The sequence below is a fragment of the Haliotis asinina genome, chromosome 11, assembly GCF_037392515.1.
Source record: "Haliotis asinina isolate JCU_RB_2024 chromosome 11, JCU_Hal_asi_v2, whole genome shotgun sequence".
Classification (NCBI taxonomy): Eukaryota; Metazoa; Mollusca; class Gastropoda; order Lepetellida; family Haliotidae; genus Haliotis; species Haliotis asinina.
In genome coordinates, this window is record NC_090290.1 from 45,688,366 (window position 1) to 45,713,043 (window position 24,678).

At 42.6% G+C, this 24,678-nt stretch overlaps 1 protein-coding gene across 1 annotated transcript in view; it reads right to left on the bottom strand.

Annotated features, from left to right (window-relative positions):
- Nucleotides 1-23,681, bottom strand: part of LOC137256635 (golgin subfamily A member 4-like) — a 56,008-nt gene extending 32,327 nt beyond the window's left edge. Inside the window, exons 1-12 of the mRNA XM_067794538.1 lie at nt 23,470-23,681; nt 14,996-15,208; nt 13,959-14,222; nt 13,083-13,130; nt 12,561-12,716; nt 11,293-11,433; nt 10,429-10,569; nt 8,377-8,614; nt 7,905-8,083; nt 7,477-7,596; nt 6,482-6,661; nt 5,785-5,892 (exon numbers count right to left, since the gene is read on the bottom strand). Of these exons, the coding sequence (XP_067650639.1) occupies nt 5,785-5,892; nt 6,482-6,661; nt 7,477-7,596; nt 7,905-8,083; nt 8,377-8,614; nt 10,429-10,569; nt 11,293-11,433; nt 12,561-12,716; nt 13,083-13,130; nt 13,959-14,222; nt 14,996-15,208; nt 23,470-23,550 (1,869 nt within the window). The 5' untranslated portion in view covers nt 23,551-23,681. The remainder of the gene's footprint in view (nt 1-5,784; nt 5,893-6,481; nt 6,662-7,476; nt 7,597-7,904; nt 8,084-8,376; nt 8,615-10,428; nt 10,570-11,292; nt 11,434-12,560; nt 12,717-13,082; nt 13,131-13,958; nt 14,223-14,995; nt 15,209-23,469) is intronic.
- Between the last annotated feature and the right edge of the window lie 997 nt (nt 23,682-24,678).

Genomic DNA, 24,678 nt, shown 5'->3' on the forward strand with positions numbered 1-24,678 from the left:
TCATATTGAACGTTTGTCGAATCCCTCCGCGAAGCCAGAATTGTGTCTGCAACTGGTGCAGAAATTCCGCTCGCTTGGAGGCGATTCCTGACAGTGGCCAGGCCACCCACTGAATCCTGGGATTCGGGTGCGGCGCTCCGTTCTGGGATAGTAAGTCCGGTCGAAAGGGTAAAAGGACAGGAGGCAATGCCAGAAACCTCATCATTACCGGAAACCAGCTTTGAGACGACCAAAGAGGAGCAAGAAGCACTAACAGTCGAGCTGGTTGGGTGGCAAGCTGCGAGAGGACCCTGGGAATCAGCGGCAGAGGTGGGAACGCCCACAATACCCTGTCCGTCCAATCGAGCTGGAAAGCGTCCTGAGCGATGGCTCTCGGATCCGGTATCCGAGAACAAAACACCGGAATCTGGTTCGTCCCCCCAGAGGCAAACAGATCCACCTGGAACGATCCGAACAACCGGGAGATAATCCCGAATATCTCCCGATGCAACATCCACTCGTGAGGAGCTAGGACACGTCGAGAGAGCGCGTCTGCTCGAACATTGTCCACCCCGGGGAGATACACGGGACACACCCGAACATTGAACCGGTCGCACCACTGTAGAAAGTGCCACGCCTCCTCTAGGAGGGACGGAGAAACCGTACCGCCCTGTTTCAGGATATAGGTCATTGCCGTCTGGTTGTCCATCTCTAGACGTACCACACAGCCTCGAACCGTCTCCCGAAAGTGTTGGAACACTAGCCGGACAGCTCTCAATTCGAGCACATTGATGTGCAGGCGCGTTTCGTGCCGTAACCATAGGCCCGAAACTGAATGGGCGCCCAGCACGCCACCCCACCCTGTGAGGGAAGCGTCCGTCTGAATTGAAAGGGTTGGTGAGGGAGCGTCCAGGTGTAACCCCCTGGATAGATTCCCTACCACTGTCCACCACCGTAAATGAGGAAGGAGCCACTCCGGAGTGAGGAGAATCATCTCGTAACTCCTGCCGTGGGACCACATTCGCGCCAAGGCGTACTGAATAGGTCGCATCCTCAACCGCGCCCTCCAAACAACGTCCACCGTCGCTGCCATGTTGCCTAGCAACTGGAGCCAAACCCGAGCCGAAGCCGAGGGGGACTCGAGGAATTGCATAACAACTCTCTGAACTTTGGAGATCCGATCCGGCGAGAGGGAGACTACGCCTCTCGCTGTGTCGAACCGAGCGCCTAAGAAGATCAGATCCTGTGTAGGAACTAGGTCTGACTTCTTGAGATTGATAATCCAGCCCAACCTGGTGAGAATACACATTATGGCGAATGTTGCGTCTCGACTCAAGTGAGCGGCAAGTGCTCGTATAAGCCAATCGTCCAGGTACGGGTGACAACACCTGCCCTGTGACCTGGCCACTTGCGCTGGGATTAACATAAGCTTGGTGAATACCCTCGGAGCCGTAGCGATGCCGAAGGGAAGCACCCGAAACTGATAGCATACCCCGTCGAAGGAGAACCGCAGGTACTTCCTGAACTCGGGATGCATCGGAACATGCAGGTACGCATCCTTGAGGTCGATGGACGTAAGCCAGTCGCCTCTTTCTACAGATGAGATCACTGACCGTAGTGTCTCCATCTTGAATGACGGTACCTGCAGCATAGTGTTCAGCCGTTTGAGATTGAGAATCGGTCTGAACCCTCCGTCCTTTTTGGTGACCAGGAAATAAGTGGAGTAAAATCCCTCTTGTTCCTGGCCCCCTGGAACCACCTCGATGGCCGCCTTGTCCAGTAAAGACTGAACCTCGGCGCGGAGAACCTCGGCTTTCTCCGGAACTACCGGCACAGGAGTGCGCCGAATTCCGGAAAAGGGAGGCGGGTCTCTCTTCCATAGTGGTAAGTGGCCGTCCCTGAGTGTGGATAGGACCCAGGGGTTGGAGGTTACCTTTTCCCAATCCGACAGGAAGTGGGAAAGGCGGCCACCCACAGGAAGGTTTGGCAGAAGACAATGAATGCCCGACGTCGGCAGTGCTCCGACTGCTTGATTCGGGTTCACTTGCAAGGGCTCCGGAGGATGACTTACTGGGAAGCCGGGGCCGACTTCCCTTTCCTCGGAAAAGGATGCTGGGGCGCCGCAGCCTTGCCCTTGCCCCTACCCTTACCCTTACCCTTCCGCGCCTGCAAGGGCTGTGCCCACTTAGCAGAGTCCTTGGCCGGAGCCGAAGGATAAGCGGAGGAAAGCACCGGGGGACGCGCACGAGAAGTGTGAGGCTGTTCTAACAAGGGTTTAGACTCCTTGAATGTAGACACAGCCTCCGCGGCCTCCCGGACTACTGATGCCGCTCCCGGGAAGAGAGTAGATCCCATCCGGAATGGCAGTGAAAGTAGCGCTTGCTGAGTGGCCGGCGAATACCGTGCCACGGACAGCCACAGTCTACGGAGGCCCATAACTGCAGACATCATCTGACACGCCGAGGACCTGATCGAGTCCCGCGCCAGATGTGACTGCACCTCCGTAAGCTGTTGAGCGAGCGTAGGGGAAACACACTCCTCCTCAACACCGCCGCCGTCAACAAGCCGACGCTGCAATACCGAAGTATATGCGGCGTGTATTGTGACTTTCAGGCACTGAGCTGCATTTCGGTACTGCTCCTCAAACGACCTATAAGCCGATTTGAGGGCAGTAACGTTAGAGGTGAACGGAGGCAGGCGGCGTCCTTGCTTAGCCGAAGCTAAGGAGCTGCCAGAGGAACCCCCCAGGGCGACCGACGCATAGATACAGTCGTCGACCACTGGAGGGTTATACAAGTCAAGATCACCCATAAGGTAACGCCGGTCTAGCTCCGGCAAATCGAAGCGTGACCGCGCTCCCGTTAAAAGAGGGTTAATCACTTCTGACAATATAGAAGGGAGGATGCGCAACCGAGAATCCACCACCTTGGCTGGGGCAAAAGCCTCACCCGGCAGTCGGAATTCCTCGGGGTCAGGTGTCGCCGAAGCAACCACGACCTGCGGCAGGACAGAAGCAATACGCTCCCGTACCTGCCTCAGCGAGGCGCCGAGCGAAAACGAAAACTCACTCGGCCCACCCCGGTCCTCCCCCTCCTCCATTATCTCCTCGGCGCGATCCCCCATGAGTGACACCTCAGATCTGTCATCTAAGGATAGCTCCGGGGGATCGGTCGAGGGAACATCCGAAAGAGAGAAAGGCCCGAGCAGAGCCGAGCGGCCCGACGCCATAGACCCGACGCCCGAGACTGAGTCTGGGTGGCGGATCGCCGGCAACGCTCCCAACATAGGCATGGTCCCATGACCAACACTGGCAACCTCGGAGTGGCTGGCAACCGACTCTAAAGTCGGTTCCTGCGCACCCCTAATGGAAGTCCCCACACCGGCGCCAGAGGCGTGGCTGGGGAGTCCCACGGAAGCCGAAGCCGGATATACACCCGACTCCGGACGAACGCCGATCTCCTGACGGAGACCGGACATCGCATCCGAAATCAGGGTATGCACCGACGCCATTTGCTGCTGCAACAAAGACGACAGTAAATCAAATGTTAACGGTTGCGAGGGTTCAGTGGGAGGTGCTGCGGAGGTAGAAGCCACCGCTGGAGGTGGAACCGAAGTACCCTTCGCTGGTTTTGCCGTATCCCCCCCCGAGACTGAAGCCGAAGACGCCTTCTTAATATCTTTTTTAGCTTTTTTTGAAGGCGGCTCCTGAGCCCAAATATCCCCCCCCGCCTGGATCAAAGATCTATAAAAGATCAAGTCTGCATGACGGGATTTTTGAGCCCTGGGGGAAAAGTCCTGACATACGGCGCATCCTTGCTCGTCGTGAGCTTCCTCCGCCAAGCAACGCAGGCACAGAATATGCTTATCCCTCGGGGGGAGTCTTGCGTTACAAGTAGCACACCCCTTGAACTGGAAAAAACCGAACCGTGCTATGATTAATAGCAAGGCCCGTTAATCCAACAAACACATGAGTATTTAACAGAAACAATAATACGCACTGGCGATATTTAACCGTTAAATAATAAGAAAGCTATTTATGAAAACATACAATAGCATATAAGGATTTTTTTTTTTTTTTTTTCCCATGGAAAAGAAAGGTAAAAAACCATACAAATATCCGGTTTGTATTTAAAACCACCTAAAAGAATAGGCAGAAGAAATAACCACCAGGTACGTGCCGCCCGCCATCTTGTCAGCCACATGGCTGAAGACCACGGTAGCCACGAAAAGTTACAACATTTCATGAATGAAAAAGAGTGAAATATGCATTCCTAATACCGCCCGTGCGTTAAAAAGGAACCATACATACGGTTTTCGTAGCTTTCTCACTCATTCTCTTCAATTCGTAGGTTCTCTAAGTATGAGAGCTTGCTGATGGACGACTGTCCTCAATGACGACAGCATGAAAAGTGAGGTATGAGGTACGCAGCGAGAGTTACCTGCTCTTGGCTGTTAAGGGGCCCGAGTGGGGGCCCTGTAGGGGTGGTCTCACAAGACAAAAACGAGTTTTTTGTTTTGTAAAATATTTATTCAATATTGTTACAACTGTCGTAGGCATTTTTAAATGGACATTTTAATGCTATATATGTACCCCAAGGAGGACTTCTTCTGAAAAAGAAGCACATGCTGGTGTGGCTCCTTGAACTGGTCTGGGTCTTATGCCAGTTTTATACAGTGAGCAAACCAATGTGCCTGAGAGTGTAATACAGCTACTTAACTCACACACATTTTGATGACTTTGGGCAAGCCGGTCCCATTAAAGCAGGGCAGGGCAGGGCAGGGCAGGGCAGGGCAGGGCAGGGCAGGGCAGGGCAGGGCAGGGCAGGGCAGGGCAGGGCTTTAATATCCCGGAGGAGATTCTTTTTGTATTAAGAATGGCCTCAAAATGAATACATACAAAATTCACAAAAATATACACAATAATTACATGCACAAAATGATTGCTCATGGTTCCATACAATTAACCACATAGGTGACGAAGCTGAGTTAGTAACTATCTCATGCATGATGACTATTCAAAAACATTTCATGCACTAATAATACAAATACAGGATGGAATGACAGAATGTTGAGCTCTGTTTGTTTTGAGGGATGGCTATTAACCAGGACCTAGATTTATCAAGCTATCTTAGCGCTAAGATAGTTGTAACTTAATCTTCATGTATAGCAATTATGACCATCTTATCGCTAAGACTGCTTATAAAATCTAGACCCAGCACTATCTTTAAATGAAGTATTATGTGGTCAGGACTTCATTGTTGTTGGGTAAAGAGCTATTTCCACTGGATGATGGAGACAGTCCAAGTCCTTACTGTGTGAGCTGAGTGAGATGGTTCAAGTGACTGATCTGCGAGGTGTGTTGGTGCATAACCATTTGGCTTGTAAATCAGGGTGAGTGAGTGAGCATGGTTGTAAAGGAGACGAAAGGATTAGTCTACCAATATCTCTCTTGGGATACAAGAGGATAGATCGTCTCTTGCGAGTTGATGTAGGGTCTTATGAATAATCATTCAGTATTTAAAGTTTACTGATTACAAGACTTACTGTTGATAGACACAGTTGTTAGCGTCTTGGCAAAGAAATGTGTTTATATGACAGAGACTGATGACCATCTATGAGAGAGGGGGGATGACCAGTGCATGACTTCAAATAACAGGCATGATGAAATCTTGTGACTTTGCCAGGTAAAATTGTATGCCCTTGATTGTATACTTGATAGTGATTTTATATGATAGACATGATAAAACTTTATGACTTCGTCAGGTAAAATTGTATGCCTACATGACAGGTGTGCATCTGGATTACCTGGTTATGTTTGTTTGTCATTTCCTCCATCTGCTGGGTGAAGTTGGCTGTTGCCGCTGCCATGTCTTCCTGGAGCTTGCTCACCTGGTTCTCCAGCTCAATCTTCTCCTACACAGAGTAATCTGGTTACTGCCACTTCATATGCAAGTGCTCGGACAAATGGGAGGATTTCATCCTCCTTCATAGTTTAATACTTGTCAAATGAGTGATTTGAGGTTTATGCCACTTTTACAACATTCCAGCAAAATCATGAGTGAGTGAGTGAGTGTGTGAGTGAGTGTGTGAGTGTGTGAGTGAGTATAGTTATATCCCTCTTTTACCAAGATTCCAGCAATGTCATGGTGGGGAACACTAGAAGCAGCTTCAAAGATTGTACCCATGTGGGGAATTGAAGCTGGGTCTTTAGCATCACAAAGGAACACTTTCATAACTAGGATACCCACCATTTGGAGAAACTACAGGAACCATTGGACCTTCACTGGTCTCAAATCTAAGATTGCACCCAGCAAAAGTATGGGAACCTGTACTTTACTAGGAATGTGTAATCCCGAACATGACATATGTTACATTTGACCCAAATGACACTGTGTAATCATAACATGCACCTAGTCCAGTTAAACTCTGAACTGGGTCAAACATTGGCCAAGGCAAGTCAAACAAACAATCAGTCAGGTGACTTTCTCAGCCAAACACTTACTGAGTTGAGTCTGTCGATCTGGAGATGCAGCTGGTCTTTCTGGGTGTCGATCTCCGACACAGTGGCCATCTTTTGCAGCTCCCGTTCCTCTACCGCCAGTCGCATCTCCTCCTCCTTCTCGTCCAGCCTCCTCTGCAACTTCTCCTGCAGCTGTGTCACTGCCAACTCCTTCTCCCTCTCCTGCAACACCGACAACAAACTTTACTGGGAACATAAGCTTAGCCAGACCAAACATGGGGTATTGGAAAACATACACAGGTGCTAGACAATAACGGTGTATGAAATAAGGCCCTTCTGGCTGCCGAGACAGGCAAGAATTCTGACAGATGATCTAAATTTACTTGTCAGTCAAACAGTGTGGTGCATGTGAGTAAGTGAGAAATCATCAAAATGAAACATTTCAAAAACGTACATCAATACACATAAAAATCTTAATGATTCCAGTAGTCTTCTCTCTATACACATTTTGCATTACACTTCCCCATGTTATCTTGAAATCTTTCTCTGTCTCTGTTTCTAATAAGTGCTTGTAATGTAATCAGTTATTGTAAATAACTTTGGAGAAGGATATTATAAGTTGAAAGAACTTGTCCCCAATTCTTTTCGCATTGAGAATAAAATATGTTATACCTAATCTGAGCAAATCAGCAACATCTTGGTGTCTGGTTTGGTTAAATCCATTTTAGGCATGTAATATTTTGAAGTTACCAGTCCTGATGTCTTGCTGAATGAAGATGATGACAATGACAATGAGGGCCTTAAGAGTAGGTTCAAGAAATTACTTCTGGTCTCAAAGTGTGGCAGTTTGTAAATGTCCAACATCCTGACTTAATTTGAATTGAGCAACTTCAATTATCACTCTTCATATTTCAGGAGCGGCTTAACATGTTAAATATGCACACAAAACAATGCTGTTATAGTAGCCTTATGGGCCATGCCCCCTTTGTGCAAGTACCCCAACTGATCATATCTCAACACATTTAGCAATCTCTGACCTTGACCTCCAGCAACTCCTGGTGAGCCTTTTCTTGGTCAGCCATCTTTTGTTGCCAGATTCCATCCCTCTCACTCAAGCTGGCCTCAATCTTCTCCAGGGTCACCTTCTCCGTCTCTTGCTACAACATGCAATGTTCATGTCTTACACAACATGTTCGTTATCGGTTTCACAGTGCCATTGTACAAAACATTTTCAGCACTAAGGCTATTACATGTCTATTTGAGGTCAATAATTTTCACAGATGTACAAACATGACAACGATAAATATAAATATCCTGGCTGTTTTGACTAATTCTAAAAGAAGACTAATTTTAATGTGCAACTGCATGTGTCTCGGCGTGGGTCTTCGGTGTGATGAGCTAAGACTTAACCACCAGGCCATCCCACCATCTCTCCTAAGAATAAGAGACTCAGTGTGAGATGTACCTGCATGAGTGAGATGGCGGCTGCCTTCCCACGGGACAGCTCCTGGACAAGCGTCTCCTTCTCTTCCTCCAGACTCTGCTCAGCAACTTCCAATCTCTCCTGCATTTCAGTCTTCAGCTGTGCCTTCTCTTCCTTCAACCTCCGGATTATCTCCCTTGATTTCTCCAGCTGCTCTTGCACTGCAGTGAAGGGGAAAGTTTGGTAATTCCTTGAACTGGAGCATGTAACTATTGTTTTTGTTCATCCGTTTTGCAGGTTAACACTGCTCTAGGGAACATATGATCTATAAGACATCAGTCAACAAATAGTCAAGAGTGGACTAGACACTCTTTATGACAAATTCTAAGGTAAGTACAGAGTCCATTTCTGCAACAGACATACATAAGGCATGCAGTCACCATGGAAACTGATTTGTGAAAAAGTACAACTACACTTCTTTCCTCAGGTCCCCCATACATCCCTGATAACATACCTTGTTTCTCTAGCTTTTCAGTCTTTTCCTTCAGCTCAGTGTTCTCCACCTGCCACACCTGTGCCTGACCCTTGACCTCCCTGAGTTCCTCATCCTTCCTCTCCATCTCCTCGTGCACCTGTTTCTTTACCTCTGCAATGGCCAGCTCACGGTCTGTTTCTAGCTGCTGAATCAGTGCCCTAGCCTGCTTGATCTGACTCTGAAGCTTCGTCACATCTGGGGCCGCTCCTCCGCCAGTCTGAGCAGAACAGCAATTCATCAATAATTTCTCATACCTTGTACCATATGTGACCTGACCTGACCCATCTCTAATACTTATCTTTGAACCTGACCTTGACCCATGCTATGACACATAAGTGATGGATCCAACACTAGTCTAAGGAATGGGAAAGAGATCTTCACAAACTTTTGAAATGTTGAAACCCCAACCATTGAACATAACAGTGACCTTGACCTTCAACATATCTCTGAACTTGAGACTAACCTTGATGTTGACCCTTGTTTGGAACACGAAGTGTGGTTCTAACACTTTTTATTGGAAGGGGGCAATATGTCACTGGGGCAGACAGAAACTTTGACTGAAGTTACAAAATCTTACTCACTTTGCTCCTATCACTGCCTTGAAAAACGAAAAGAAAGATAATCACTTTTGCCATGTACTGCTAGTGCGAATAGTTAGAGACTAAATTTGATTTTCATCTATTGCTTACACATGATTCCATTTAAAGGTGACATGTAACGAAAAAATCAAACATAATTAAAACACATTTATCACGTATTCGTGGCATATAATATACATTGCTGCTTGTAAAAAAACAAATAAACAAAATTACAAGCGTACAATCGCGATTCAAAAGTGCAATATCTTGTACTTGTGCTTACTTCCCCCGAAACGAAGCCCTCGGGAGACCGAACCCAGTCATAGCAGGTGGATATGCACTCAAGTGTAACGACAGCTTCCGATTGGCTGTTTCATTTGCTAATATGCTGAGGTTTCATTGTGTGTACAGAAAGATGATCTGTTTGATAGGCATTTTAGAAGTATAGCCAGTCACAAGAAAGTAAGATTCTTTATGGATAACAACTACTTTTTGTGTACTTGATGCGTCGTTTCAGTATGGATTCATATATTGTTGTCAAACAAAACGTTATACACGAAAAGAAGTTGTTATCCATGAGGAATGTATATAGAGATGTTGGGTTTGGAAAATGCATGTCCTCTGAATCCAATAAAAAATCATGTCAATAGAGATGGTAAACTGCTGCATGGCTGGAATCTGTCATTCGTCCAAGTACAAAGCAGGACTTGAAACTGACAAGTGTTTGCACCAGTTTCCAGTCATCCGAAAAAAATGAATGTAGTTTGTTTGCAACCCACAGACATAAAATCATGTTGTGTGTATCACACGTGCCTAATTACATAATGTGGCAGACGCGGGTGCACGAGTCATAAATCAACTTATTTTCTTTATGTTGTATAGTCTGATAGGTGTAAAGTTCAAATTGCACGTGGTCAATAATTGAAGCTGTGTATTGCATGTTGTCTTTAGCAGACAGGCAGACAGACATATAGGTGTGAATAAACCAGACACTGAGCTTTCTCTGTGACAAAGACTGCTTACCACAATCAACAAGTTGTTTTACGTACCGAGTAGATTATTTACTTATTTGTGTACACAACCAAGATTAGACTACTGCTCACGACCTCAGACGCTGGGCATGCATACTGTTTCAAGCTCCGCGAACCTATTCACTGCGCATGTGTTATGGACGCAGCGCAGCAGAGCTGTTGAAACCAGTTTTCCCCCCAGCGCTGGGGGGAATTTAGTGAAACGTTTGAACTCCGATTTTGCAGGCTTTTTTTTCATCGCGTTTTTTTTCAACTTTATAGGTTGAATTGGCATTTTTTATGATTTGTTTCGGTAAGTGCATAACGAAAGGTACCAGAATCTGCAAAGTTGTGTTTTACGTTGCATGTGACCTTTAAGTATACTTAATATCATGAACGAATTGCAGTTCTGAAAATTGCAGTTTCAGCAACCTTCCACCAACCTTGATTCTCTCATTTTCCTTCTGCAAGTCCTCCATCTTCCTCTCAAGCTCTTCCTTCTCTGTAGCTAGGACCAGATTCTTCTCCTTGCCAGACTTGATGGTTTCCTTACACCGAGTCAGCAAACCTTCCAGGCGATTCATCTACAAGGACAATTTGGACTGAGAAAGTTAGATATTTGTTTTGGTGTTGTTATTCCCCACACTCAGCAATATGCCAGTCATAAGGCAGTGGACTGAGATTAATAACATCTGGACAAGACAATCCAGTGATCAACAGCATGAGCACCAATCTATGCAATTGGGATACAATGACGTGTCAAGAAAGTCAATGAATCTGATCACCCTAAAGCATAAGTCACCTCTTGTGACAAGCATAGGTTGCTGAAAACCAATTCCAACACAGATCTTCATGGGTAGACTGACAAAGAATGACTGATGCCTAGAAAAGATGGTATTTTGACTAGCGAAAGAGATAATTTAGACATGCTACATAAATCATCTGATCAATAAAATGCATTCCCATACAATTCATTTATAGACACTAAATCACTTTTGACTGCTGTTTAACCCCTACATCTCTGGATTATTACAGTGACTGACAGTGGTCTGTTGAATAAAGTCTGAACCAGAAAGTCCACAAATTAAAATCATGAGCCTTTGCATCTTATGGCAATGATGGGATGCTGAAGATCAATTCTACCTGAGGCTCCATTCACAAAGCAACCTTTACTAAGATTAACCTTAATTCCCATTCGTTAACACTGCACTAAGGTTATATGGTGACTTACGATCACCCACATGCTTTGTGAAAGGAGGCACAGACATTCACTGTTCACTGTGTCACTAAAGGTTACGTCCACTAACCTTCCTCTTCAGGATGGCCACTTCATCTGTTCCCCCAGGCGTGTCAGGGGAACTTGGGGGAACAGCAGCTGCACTTGTCTTGGGGGAGAGTTTCTCTTGCAGTTCTGGTGGGATCTCCTTGCCTTCTTTTAACAGCTTCACCTGCAAAACATTGAGAAATTATTGACAACGTTCATGTACCACAAAATTTTTTGATTAAGCAAAGGTAGCATGCCTGAGTCTACTTGTGTTTGAATGTACCTACATGTAGTATACTCAGGAATGTATTTCAGAGTACTGCATGTTTTGTTTGAGCAAAACATTATGTGCATTATTGACCTGCATGTGCTGTTTGATCATATCTGTGTGAAAATTTGAGCATACATTCCTTATAGACATTTAGAATTAGTGGTGTTCCAATTCACTGAAATAATAGAAGACTGGTCACAGTGACGAAATGGCCAAGCAATTGATCATAATTTCTCCTAACTGAACACATACGATTTTGGGAGTGAGTGAGTGAGTGAGTTTAGTTTTACGTCGCACTTAGCAATATTCCAGCCATATGGCGACGGTCTGTAAATAATCGAGTCTGGACCAGACAATCCAGTGATCAACAACATGAGCATCGATCTGCGCAATTGGGAACCGATGACATGTGTCAACCAAGTCAGGTAGTCTGACCACCCGATCCCGTTAGTCGCCTCTTACGACAAGCATAGTCACCTTTTATGGCAAGCATGGGTTGCTGAAGGCCTATTCTACCCCGGGACCTTCACGGGTGTCATACGATTTTGGAACTACTGTTTAAGTGTTTGAAATACTTGATGATAGAACATATCTCCGAAGTTGTCAGGGCCTGAAAATGTGTTTAATTCACAGAAAATTCACTTCACTTGCTATATAGCCATGACTGAATATTTCAGGAAGGCACTGGAAACTTTATGTTCTGAACTTCATGATATAACAGTAATCACCTTAAAGTACCAAGTTGCATCATTTTACACTGGATGTGAAATTCGTAGATGCAATTTGCACAGTTTCCAAATAATGCCAAAAAAAAAAAAAAAAAAAAAATACCCAACAACAGAGAACCACAAGTTTTGTTCTTAATAGTTATCAGCAATAACATCCTAAACAGACAAATCTGAAAAATGATGTCATCCAAGTTTTTTTTTGATTGCTCTCTACTAATGAACAAATCATCAATTGTGAGATTTCAACCAATTCCAGCCACTGTTGAGCACACCTGTGCGTGTCATGTAAGTCTATCTCAACGTAATGCATACCTGCATCTGAAGCACCTTGACAAACTCCTCCTTCTCCTCTAGGAGGAGTCTGTAGTTCTGCTCCAGGTCCCGCTTGGCCAGCTGGTCCAGCTGAATCTGCTCTTTCAGCTCCGAGATCCGCCGGAACGCTCGGTCTTGCGACTGGGCCAGGGTTTTCTGTGCAAATATTAACACTAGAGTCAATCAAACACCTGACCCCTGCTCTTACAACAAGCATTGCCCTGCTACAACCCAAACATTCCAGTAATCTTGATAACAGAGCCGAGAAAGTCCACAGGCACATTTCACAGAATTTTTCCTGGGCTCAAAAAACACATGGACTTGCAATTTTGGGATTGGAACTAGTAATCGGCAGATCCTGTCACAACTATGGGCCAAAACTCATGTCCAGATGTACATGAAGATGTGTGCGCGTGTAAATCAACCTTCGCTACATTTCCTACATTACAACTACAGCTTCTGCTACTACTGCTGCTGCTCCTGCTACTGTTTCTACTACACTAGCTGAATCTGCTGTGGTACCTTCACTTTCTCTCTGTCCTGCATGGAGTCCTTGTAAGCAGCAGTCAGCTAAAACAAAGGCAGACATTTATAAATCATCCATCAGATCATTGTGGACATTTACATACATACACCTAACCAAGGTGGCCATTAATACATCAACTTATCAAGGTACGATGTATACACCAATGGTGGATCAAGACAGCAATTTTTTACACCAGCTGCAAATCAAGACAAACCTTTCCACAACAATTACAAACCCTATCATCAAACATAATCTAACAAAAGTCACTTCCATTCTCTTATCAGTCAAACATTAAACAGAAGTACATTAGCAGGTGCAGGCAAAATGTTCTTCAAAACATGTCAAGTTCAAGCTGTAATTGTCAACCTAAAACATGCACAGGATATGTATATGCATGATCAACTTATCAAATTATCAATGCATCAAGCTCAGGCTCACATCAACAAGAACAACTAGGGGTGACTAGTGAGGGGAAACATCTATTGCAATAAAGATAGACTGTGACCAATTACTGCAGAACTATTGCAATGGTCTTATTCTCCTAAAATTGCCTCATTTCAAGTCAATTCCCTAATGATTTTATAGTTTATATGAAATATAACCAAGTTGAAGAAGATTCAGTCACTTTTTTTTAATGAGTGACAAGAAATTTGAAACTAAGATCAAGTAAACAAAACAAAAGCTCGATGAAGTATACACCAAAACACCCTGTAATTTGCATGAACGTTACTAAAGTATCAAGCATACTATTATCCATGAATCCACATTAATTGGTATCGGAAACTTAATAACTGCAATCCATCAATGGGCTGACTCATCATTACAGCCCGATTGATTACCATAACGCAACCACTAACATCATCATAACTAACCTCCATGTACTTTGTCTTGTATTTGATCACCCGTCTCTCGTATTTCTTGACGTAAGTATACAGTTCCTCCTTGCTGATGGCATCCAGGTTGACAGACGTCTCCTCGATCTCGCTCTCAATGTCTGAAGGAATGTAGTGCTGATGTGAGAAGCTGACATTAGTGAAAAAGGAGCTATCACTGGCAACGGAGCTGATGGACGATGTCCTTGACCTTGGGACTCTCGGGGTGTCATCGCCCTGGACGGAACCCAAGTCTGAGGCAGTCTGGAAATCATGGAAACATTAGTTTTATCGGGTATTATTATTGAAATTCCCTGGGGAGGGATGTCTTTGACATGACAAGCCAACGCCCTAACCACTATGCTACCTTATCACCCACATTTCCCTTGGGTTCACTTTAATGTCATGAAACAATTAGTACCCTACAATACACACTATGTTATCTAGCATAAACAATACATCTCTGACTGGTAATTTTTGACAGCACATAGTCATATATAACAGTGATTTACATTTTAATAACTGTCCAATTATTGATAACTCATCAATATTCCAGATATGTGACAGTGATCCATAAATAATCGAGTCTGGACCAGACCATCCACTGACAGACTATGAAAATCCATTTACACATTAGTGAAAAAATCTGCAGATCCTGTTAGCTGCCTCTTAAAATAAGAATAGGTTTAAGAAAAACAATTCCAATCCAGATCTTCCTGGATCTATTGTGTCTGGCAGAAGAGACTGTTTCACTCAAATAGTACTCCTGTTACAAAAATATGCATCAGGGTGTCAAATTTCTTGGTCACTGCTTCAAACAGAGAAAAGGGATAGCTACATGAGAGTAGCCACATGAGAATACCCACAAGAGAATAGCTGCATGAGAATACCCACATGAGAATAGCTGCATGAGAATACCCACAAGAGAATACCCACTTGAGAATAGCCACATGAGAATAGCCACATGAGAATAGCCACATGAGAATAGCCGCATGAGAATAGCCACATGAGAATGTTTGTCACACTGCTTCTCCTACCTCGTAGTGACTGTCATTGTTGGTGGTCTCCAGAGGGATGTCCACCAACTGCCCTGTAGTTACAGCTCCCTCAGTAGGGGATGCCACAGCTCCATCTGGTCCACTCAGATCTAGCAGGGCAGGGCCATCCCCTGTCCCACCATTACCCTGACTGTTGCCTTTCTGAGGTGTGCTTTCTGCCAACGGTTTTCCTGGAATGCCTTCCTCATCAGTCTGAAACAAACATTGGAGTGAGTGAGTGAGGGAGTTTAGTTTTATGCCACACTCAGCAATATTCCAGCTATATGGTGGCAACCTGCAAATAACTGAGTCTGGACCAGACAATCCAGTGATCAATAGCATGACCATTGATCTGCAGAACTGGGAACTGACGACACGTGTAACCGAAGTCAGTAAGCATGACCCCACCTATCCCTAAGCTGCCTCTTACAACAAGCATAGTCACCTTTTGGGTTGCTGTATGGGTTGCTGAAAACCTATTCTACCCTGAATCTTCACGGGTCTGGGGTTAAGTGGAAATTGAAACCGATGATTTATGATTGCTTGCGAGCCAAAGTAATGTAACAAAATAATCTAAACAATCAACAAAATGCTGCAGTCAGCAATTTCCCAAAAATATTCTGACAGCTTGTAAATAAAACAGTCTGGACCGAACAATCAAGTGACTCAAAGTAAGAACTATGCATCGCACATTTGGATCATCATCACATGCAAACAAACAAACCCATATCAATGCTGATCCATGGCTGAAGTATGCACTGAGTCATACACAGTTCGGGCACTAAGACAACCAAGTTTGACCAAGTTATCCTCAGTGGGGTAAAATATTAACCTCGAACAGGTATATCACCAGAGTTACACCACAAACACCTACATATAGGTAAGGGTACTATGACGTCACCATTACAACCTCATCAACAGATGTAGAAATATCTCGGGTGTCAACAATGTGCCAAACAATAGCTAATGAATGAAACCAAGCAGTAAAATTTCAGAAATGTCCCGTCAGCCTGTAAATCATTAAATGACCGAGTCTGGACCAGACAATCAAGTGATTGAAAGACAATCTTAGCAGAAATATCACCAACTACCTCGAACACCTGACCTACACACAGCTGAGACATCACAATCACAACACCATCAACACTAGTAGAAATATCTCCATGGTATGTTCTTAATACTGGAAGCAGCAATGTTTTTGACAATATTCTATCAGCATGTAAATAAACGACTCTGAAAGCAAGAATCACAATGTCTGAAAAATATGAAGTTCAACAGACATATCATCAACACTACAGGCATACGAGAGTGACCATTATAATACCATCAACACAAGCAGAAAATATCTCGACATCAGCAGCATACCACATACATACAACCATGACAACTAAACTTGTCATAATCAACTTAGTATAATTGTAATAATATACCTGTTTTTTCCACCTGTACATATTGTAGCTGGAGGTATGAATATTACTGATATAGGAATATATGGTGGGCCCCAGCGTGTGGACACCATGCAGTGCATGAACATCATCTGAATCAATGTGATCACCATCTGTGCTGTGGACTGTTATCACAAAGATAGAGTTACAGTTATACCATAGTGGGTCTACATGATGCACAGGGTCCATTGTCACAATGCGATCTTAGTGATACTACCATCATACAATACGTTAGTGTGTGCGAGTTACGATGACCATCCGTGCTGTAGACAGCCATGACTGAGATAGAGTTACTGTCATAAAATAGTGGGTCTACATGATGAACAGGATCCTTTGCCACAATGGGATCTTAGTGATACTACTATCATACAATACGTTAGTCACTAGTGTGTGCGAGTTACGACGACCATCCATGCTGTAGACAGCCATGACTGAGATAGAGTTACTGTCATAAAATAGTGGGTCTACATGATGAACAGGATTCTTTGCTACAATGGGATCTTAGTGATACTACTATCATACAATATGTTAGTCAAAAATAGTGTGTGCGAGTTACGACGACCATCTGTGCTGTAGACAGCCATGACTGAGATAGAGTTACTGTCATAAAATAGTGGGTCTACATGATGAACAGGATCCTTTGCCACAATGGGATCTTAGTGATACTACTATCATACAATACGTTAGTCAAAAATAGTGTGTGCGAGTTACGACGACCATCCATGCTGTAGACAGCCATGACTGAGATAGAGTTACTGTCATAAAATAGTGGGTCTACATGATGAACAGGATTCTTTGCCACAATGCGATTTCAGTGATACTACTGTTATAACACTTGCTAGTTTGGGGGAGTTATGATTATCGTAACTCTAAGATACAAGTGGACCCAGGCAAAGTTTGATTAGGTGGTAGGACTGTACAGGGTTCATTTGCACAAGGTGATCTTTCCGCTACTACTATTTTAACACAATGTTTGTGAATGGGTGTTACGATTATCGTATCCTAAAGATTTGTTGGAGTAAGTAGACCAAGGCCCAGTTTGGTTAGGTGGTAGGACTGCACAGGGTCCATTTACAAAAGGCAATCTTAGCGTTATTATTATTGTAATACTAAGGCAGTGTGTGGGAGCTACGATCGTAGTTGTGCTAAGATTGCTTTATGCAAGTTGTCTCTAGCCTAGTTTCACTAAGCTGTAGTGCTGCAATGATTCCATCAAGTGGTGCATGTGATACTGAGTATACTCATGAATACTGGGTAACACAAATGAATACTGGATAAGAAGTATTAGTCAAGCTTATCTACAGAACCAAAAAACAATAATTTCAAGCTTTGACCAAGTTGGAATATACGTAGACCCACAGGCCACCAATTATCAGTTTTAAGGGTCCAAGCTGGCAATATGAGGTTCCTATACAGTAACAATGTTGAGAAATGTATGTTTTCATTATTTCTTTAAATGCTGGAATGCATCACTGATTATACTGAGAGGTGGATAAACATGCAGACAACTGCTCTGAGGAAACAACCAAACCCTTGGCAAAGTCACAGATGTGTTTTCGGCACAAAGAATAATGTTCTGCAACCCTATGGACACTGAATATTTTTCAGCAACTATTCTCTACATTTGTGAACACACATTTTTGCAGTGTATGAAACTCTGATGTAATTTATATACCCTGTGACCTCAGTGATTTCTGTCTAATTCTATATATTAGCGTTTTGGGTATTATCCTCCCAGACCTTGGTACATCTCAGTTTGCTTATCTTTAGTTTTAGCCAATAACACTGAATTTCAAGTCAAAACACACCTCATGAAACATAAATGAGTTTTCAATAATAGTGATCATTAATAATGAATTGAATTAATTCATGTATACTGTGCGATTCACGAAATACACAAGTGAATCGTAACATCCTTACTGGTTATTATTAAAAATTTATACTCATGCTTCTCCACTGGCCTGTGACAAGTAAATTGTGCTGAGGACTAGTCAATATCCACAGAGGGACCTCAAGAGTGAGTGAGTGAGTTTTTTCTTTCACACTGCTTTACTAGTTTTAGCAATATTTTAACAAGAAATGAACTTCAGACATGAATAAAATTTAAGTTTGTAATGACAGAAGTACACAAAACAGAACATGCAACTACAAAGGAGCCAGAAGGTGATGGCTTATCATTTTGAAATTTGAGTCATAAATGCACATAAATGCAGCTTAACAGAGTCCAACAATGAGTTAGGAATAAGATACTGCTGGCTTCAGTGTAAGCTACATTAAGTTTCCAGACAGTCCTTATGACCTTAAAATGGTTTTGCAATCTGGTATAAAAATATCTGTTGCCATGCACTGACCACTGTCCTAATAAAAATGTTAACAAATGGTTTTACAAATATCAAAACAGAAAATATGCCAAAAGTAGACATTTTCCTAATGCATTTTTGTGAACTTTGACAAACAAATGTAAAACATATATTCAAGCCACTTCAAATTTTAACATTTTGCTTCTAAACTCTCTGAGACAAGACTTAATTTCACATGAATTAATATATTGTCTATCCTGCTGCGATAATAAAAATGACACTCTCGCACACCGAGTTTTATGATCATGTGTGTTGAGGAATATATTTAATACGGTACTGCAAGTTCAGGTTGTTATGGCCTTGCTGATGTATAATGTTTGTATTCTAAAATTGTCCAACAAAATCAATAACAAAATTTATAATGCAACTTAAAACATGTACAAAAACCAGAAAATGGTAATAGCATGGAAAGAACCTTGCACCAGCCTGCTAGCAGGTACCATGATATTACCGCTATAATGGCGACGGAATAACAGTATATCGGAATACTCCTTTCAAATGTCTTGCATTGTCTTTTCTCAAAACTAGTATATTGGGTAATAAAAATATGTGAAGTTTTGTGATTATCTCTATAGCTGAAGTTATAATCTCCACGGGCTATGATTCACAATTAAGTTTTCCAATGTATTTCACTGACAAAACTGTACACTGTACATACAATACAGTCTATAAAAGGAAAACACAATCCTTCAAAATCAAATTTAAATTCTAGATTTCTGTTATCACACTCGTAATATTTATTTTTTGGGCTTTAGTATGAAGAAAAATATACTCTGCATGTACAATTAATGTTATTCACTGTGAAATGCTGAGACGGTAATACATTGCAATATGTATCGGAATACGAGTCACAGAGTCTCAATATATTGCAATACTTATATGCCAACACACAGCCCTACCAGCTGGTATGAGTAGTTTTGCTCCTGTGAATAGTTATAACATAATTAAGGGCTAGTAGAATCTACAAACATTTATACTTGTGTTTACATACAAAATTTAAGGTAATTTGTGTCTCTAGAATAGGACTGAATTATATCATACACACCCAATCTTTTGCTAAGGTGATAAACCAATTTGTTCAACATATCAATTTCGGGTTCACCTCTGAAAATGACAAAGAACACAAACCACTGTCAGTTGTCTCACCTGCAAGTACTGGACATATCATTGACTCACAGAGTAGAATGTGTACATATTTATGTCACATGTCTTAACCAAGATAACTTATTATCATGGGCATATGTGCATATATTACAGGGACTGGGATTGAGAACTCTTTCAGGATATTTAACCATTTTCTGAATTTAGAATAGGCCACTGCCCCTGTATAAGTAGTAAACTTCAAAATTTTAACGGGCCATTTTTTATTCTAATGTGCGATATGTCCCATGGACCCTGTCTTTCCCAATCACTGTATTATATAATTTTGGTAATCCCACAAGAGTATGAGGTTCTGTGGATTCACTGTCATTAAAGGAGCAGACTGTAAGGAAACATGAACACGCCCATTCTACACTGAACACTGTACAATATTTTCAAATGGATATTTTTAATTTTTCACAGTAATGGATGTAAGATTTGCAGTTCCAATCCCGGAAAACGTTTGTATTGTGAACTTAATCTTGTACGATAATTTTCAATTGATTTCAAACACTTCAGTATCTTTTGAATGTTGATGTTCATATAAAGTTAGGAAAAGTAAAACCTGGGAAGCGGTTTTATTAATGAAAAGTAAAACCTGGGAAGAGGTCTTTCTAGCAAAAAGTAAAACCTGCCCCTCCAAAACAAAAACCAAAAATGCGGTTATTCTGGGAAAACAAGAGATGATGAAAGCACACTTTAGGTTTATATGGTGCTAGTAACTCCCGTATTTAACACTGACTACTGACAGTTGTTTTGCTTTAAGGTTGTTTTGTACATCAGCACCCTGCTTTCTAGCTCAGCTGTGATAACACACGGTGAGTGATAACACTTAGGACAGATAGAAACTAGAGTGCACCTTACGGCTCACTGTAGCGTTTTCTTTTCTTAGGAGCTGAGGCATTTTTAGAGTCAAACAACCCGTTAACTTGAAGATTCCTAGGGTTATGGTATGGCATCCTTTCCAATCCATAAGTTTGGGATTTAGGATTAGATTAAGGCCCCCTTTCTGGTTCGTATGGTTAGGGCTGAGATTGGGGAAGGGTTTTAAGATCCTTATTAAGGGTCAGATCCTACTATATCCAATTGCGCAATGGTTTGTTTTCATTTTTCACACTTCCGTCTCATATGACCTGTTAAACGAACACTCATTAACTGTGGTCATGACTATTTTTCCACTTATGACATAATCATCATGTTGTAACTATGAAAGAATAAATCAACATTGTATTTGATGTTAATGTTTAGTGGACTATTTACTCAGAAGTGATAAATAGCAAAGAAAGATATATCTGAACTTTATTATCATTGTGAAATTTAATAGCTACATTGTGAGCAGATATGAAATGGAATCTAAGTCTACTTACGGTTATAAATTGTAAGTAGAAATTGGTACAGCTACAGAATACCTAGTGCCACGTCACCCTTACACTAACCCAAACCTCACCTTAACCCTAAACCAAACCGTAACCCTAAACCTAATCCTAGCCCTAACTCATTGCTTTCAAAGATGGCAGATGGTGTCCAGTATTCTATACAGAGTCAAAAACGAAACTTCACAAAATGTAATTTTTAAAAATAATGAATAATTTGTCTCTGATGATACATCTATGTATCCGAAAAGGGATCCCTATCTTTCGACTCAAGAAAAACGTTAGCAAAACCCACTCAAACCCATCCATTCGTCGTGCAAATGTTTAGTGCCAAATCAGGTTTTGCACGTGCAGTCGATCACGTGATCTTCGCATCGAAGGTTTCTTCATTTGCATGTGTTTGCATTGGTCTCAAGAATTGAAAAAAACCCACACTTTTAAACCACAGTTCTAATGGTAATTTAAATGCCACGATTGTCAAATGTGCAACATGAATGTGCAATTGGCATGTTGCAAGTAGGAAGATCAGTTATTGACATCGCAAAAGCAATGGGAAACAGTCATCGTATTATGTATGACTTGAGAGGTCATCTTCAACAAACTGGCATCACATCTGATTGCCGAAGTTCGGATTGTCCACGTGTGACGTCACTAGCAGAGGATTGTTAAATTATCCTACGTCACCTACATGACAAATTTCTGCCAGCTGCACAAACCTGGGCTGAGATGTTTAGAGGTCGATTGTCCTCACAGACCATACGAAATCGGTTGCAGGCTGCCAATCTCCATTCTCTACGTCCATATCTTGGGCCAATATTGACGCTGTTTCATTAACGTCAACGTCTGCTGAAGGCCCAACATCATCTCCGATGGACCCAGAGAGACTGGAATCGAATCGTCTTTAACAATGAATCCATGTTTACCCTCAGATTCACGGATGGCAGGCATAGAGTCTGGAGATGATGTTGTGAAACGGCATGCCCAATGTTGTGTACAGGAAGTAGACAGATTCAGGGACTGAAGTGGCATGGGTGCTTTCTGTGGTAACAACCGCTCCCAACTTCTGGTCATCCGTGGAAACCTCACGGCTGCTGCTTACTGCGACCAGGTGCTCACCCCTGAACTCGTTCCTTTCATGGCCCAGGTCTACAGATCCAGCATGATAATGCTCAGTCACATACTGCGATGCCGACACAAAATTTCTGACAAAACACTGGAATCAATGGCATGGACTGGCCATCGAGGTCCCCTGACCATAATCCAATAGAGCATGTTTGGGATGCATTTGGTAGAATGCTTCATGGTCTTAGGAACCAACCTCAGAATTTGCAGGAACTTGGCGCTGCCTTGCAACAGCAATGGCACAGAATCCCCAACCACGTGTTCACAAGCATCAGGCAGTTGATGAGGAGACAGTGTTGAATGTGCGGGGCGGCCATACACAATACTGAACTAAGAAATTTTGAATTTTCATTCTTGTGACTTGACATTCTGTTTACCCATGTTTTGGAACGGTGGTGCAGCCTAATGGAACTAATTGTGGCACTGTCAGTGTATGGAGTACATCACACAGATCTCAGCAATGAAATAATAACAATTGTAACCATCTCTTGTTCTTTTTTTGTGCCCCGAAGACAGAATGTGAAGTTCCTTTTTTGACACAGTATATAATCTAGACCAGAAATTACCTAGTATCCCACTAACCAGTAAGACATAATTATTTGATTGCTCGAAATGAAAAACGACTTGTATCGGACATTGGGCGATGGAACCTTTCAACCCATGAAACTACATGACAGTGCACGGGAAAGTCGAAATATATTTTCCCCATATAACTAAAAAGACGGACAGCATGTGAGGATGGTGGTATTTCCATACAGAGGCGATTATCATGATGATGACAGATCGGAATATGATCATCAACATGGCCGGACAGTGCCGGATGCAGGCATGTTCTTGTTTTGATACGACTGAAACATTGTTATAGGTGCAAATTTGCCTGGGACATGCATCACTACAAATCATAACGTAACACTGCGAGGCTTTCACTCAAATATATCACATCCCATACAACGGGTCAGAGCAACAGCTGACACTTCCGCCTTCTCTTGCCAGGCCGGCTTAGCTGTCCCTGTGTGTGTTCAGGCGTTATTTACCTTCGACGTTCCCGTCACGGCATTCCTCAGAGGTAACTGAGCTACCCTTTGCTCAATCTTATTCTTCAAATTTTTAAACATCTCGCTTCTACGCGAGTAAAGACATAAATATGGCACTTATTGGCCAACTTCGTGATTATTCGGACTGAGATGTCTGCTAAACCCAAGCAGAAGCCACTGCGCCTGTCCGACACGTCTTCCGGGTTTTTGACAAAAGACGAACGGGAAAAAAAAGACGGAAAATATATAGAAATGTTTTGATGGAGCATATGACACCGTGCTTAATCGGGTGTTTTACCGAGTCCTTGTTATCTAATCATCTTGTAAAAATACCGATTTATACAAATATGGCGTAATAAACTGGTTAACATCGTGTCCGTATGAATGCACGTTGCGAACTCACGTGACCAAGGCATTGTAGACACGCTTCAACGGGTTACTGTCTCGAAAGATATTTATGGGGCGCTTCGCTGAATTCTCATGTGCTTAAAATTATCGTAAATAAAACGCCATGTATTTCCCATGTCATGTAAAATAGACTCACTAGAGTCAATAAAGTCACTTACTTCAGGCAACTGTTCTTAACTACATTATGCAAAATATAACCTACTGTTTAAAGGTACTATTTACACATGGACTGATGTAAAACAAATGCGTAACGTTGAAAAGATTGTTGTGAGTGCTTTAAGTGAGTCTAAACTTTTGATAGGAAGCATATTACATTTTTACGAGGAGGGCTATCTATTTATCTATTTACCGTTATTATATTTCAGAACTATACTAGGTCTGACGAGAGAGAGAGAGAAGAGAGAGAGAGAGATCCGCCACTGACGCTTGTGATGCTTGAGTGTTATGGTTCTAAAACGTCATTCTCTCTTGTTGATCTTATAATTTGCCCAAACTGGAAAGGTGTTTACAAAGCTTTGTGATAGTTTTACACTTTCTGTGTTTCAGGAGTGTCTGACAGAGTCAGTTAACACTCTGTGTCCATGCTATTCCCTACATGCAATCAGATATCCATAGTAATTACTAATGTGAAAAATGTCTCACAGTAGATTCTTGAAAAACACGTGTGTTCTAGCAGGGATAATCTACAACTGGGTCTATCGACAGTTTTGCATTTTTTTAACATGTTAGGGGAGGGACTGCCGTGGTGTATCATTTATTCTTTCATTCATTGGCATGTGTATTTCTTTCTTTTGTTCTTTT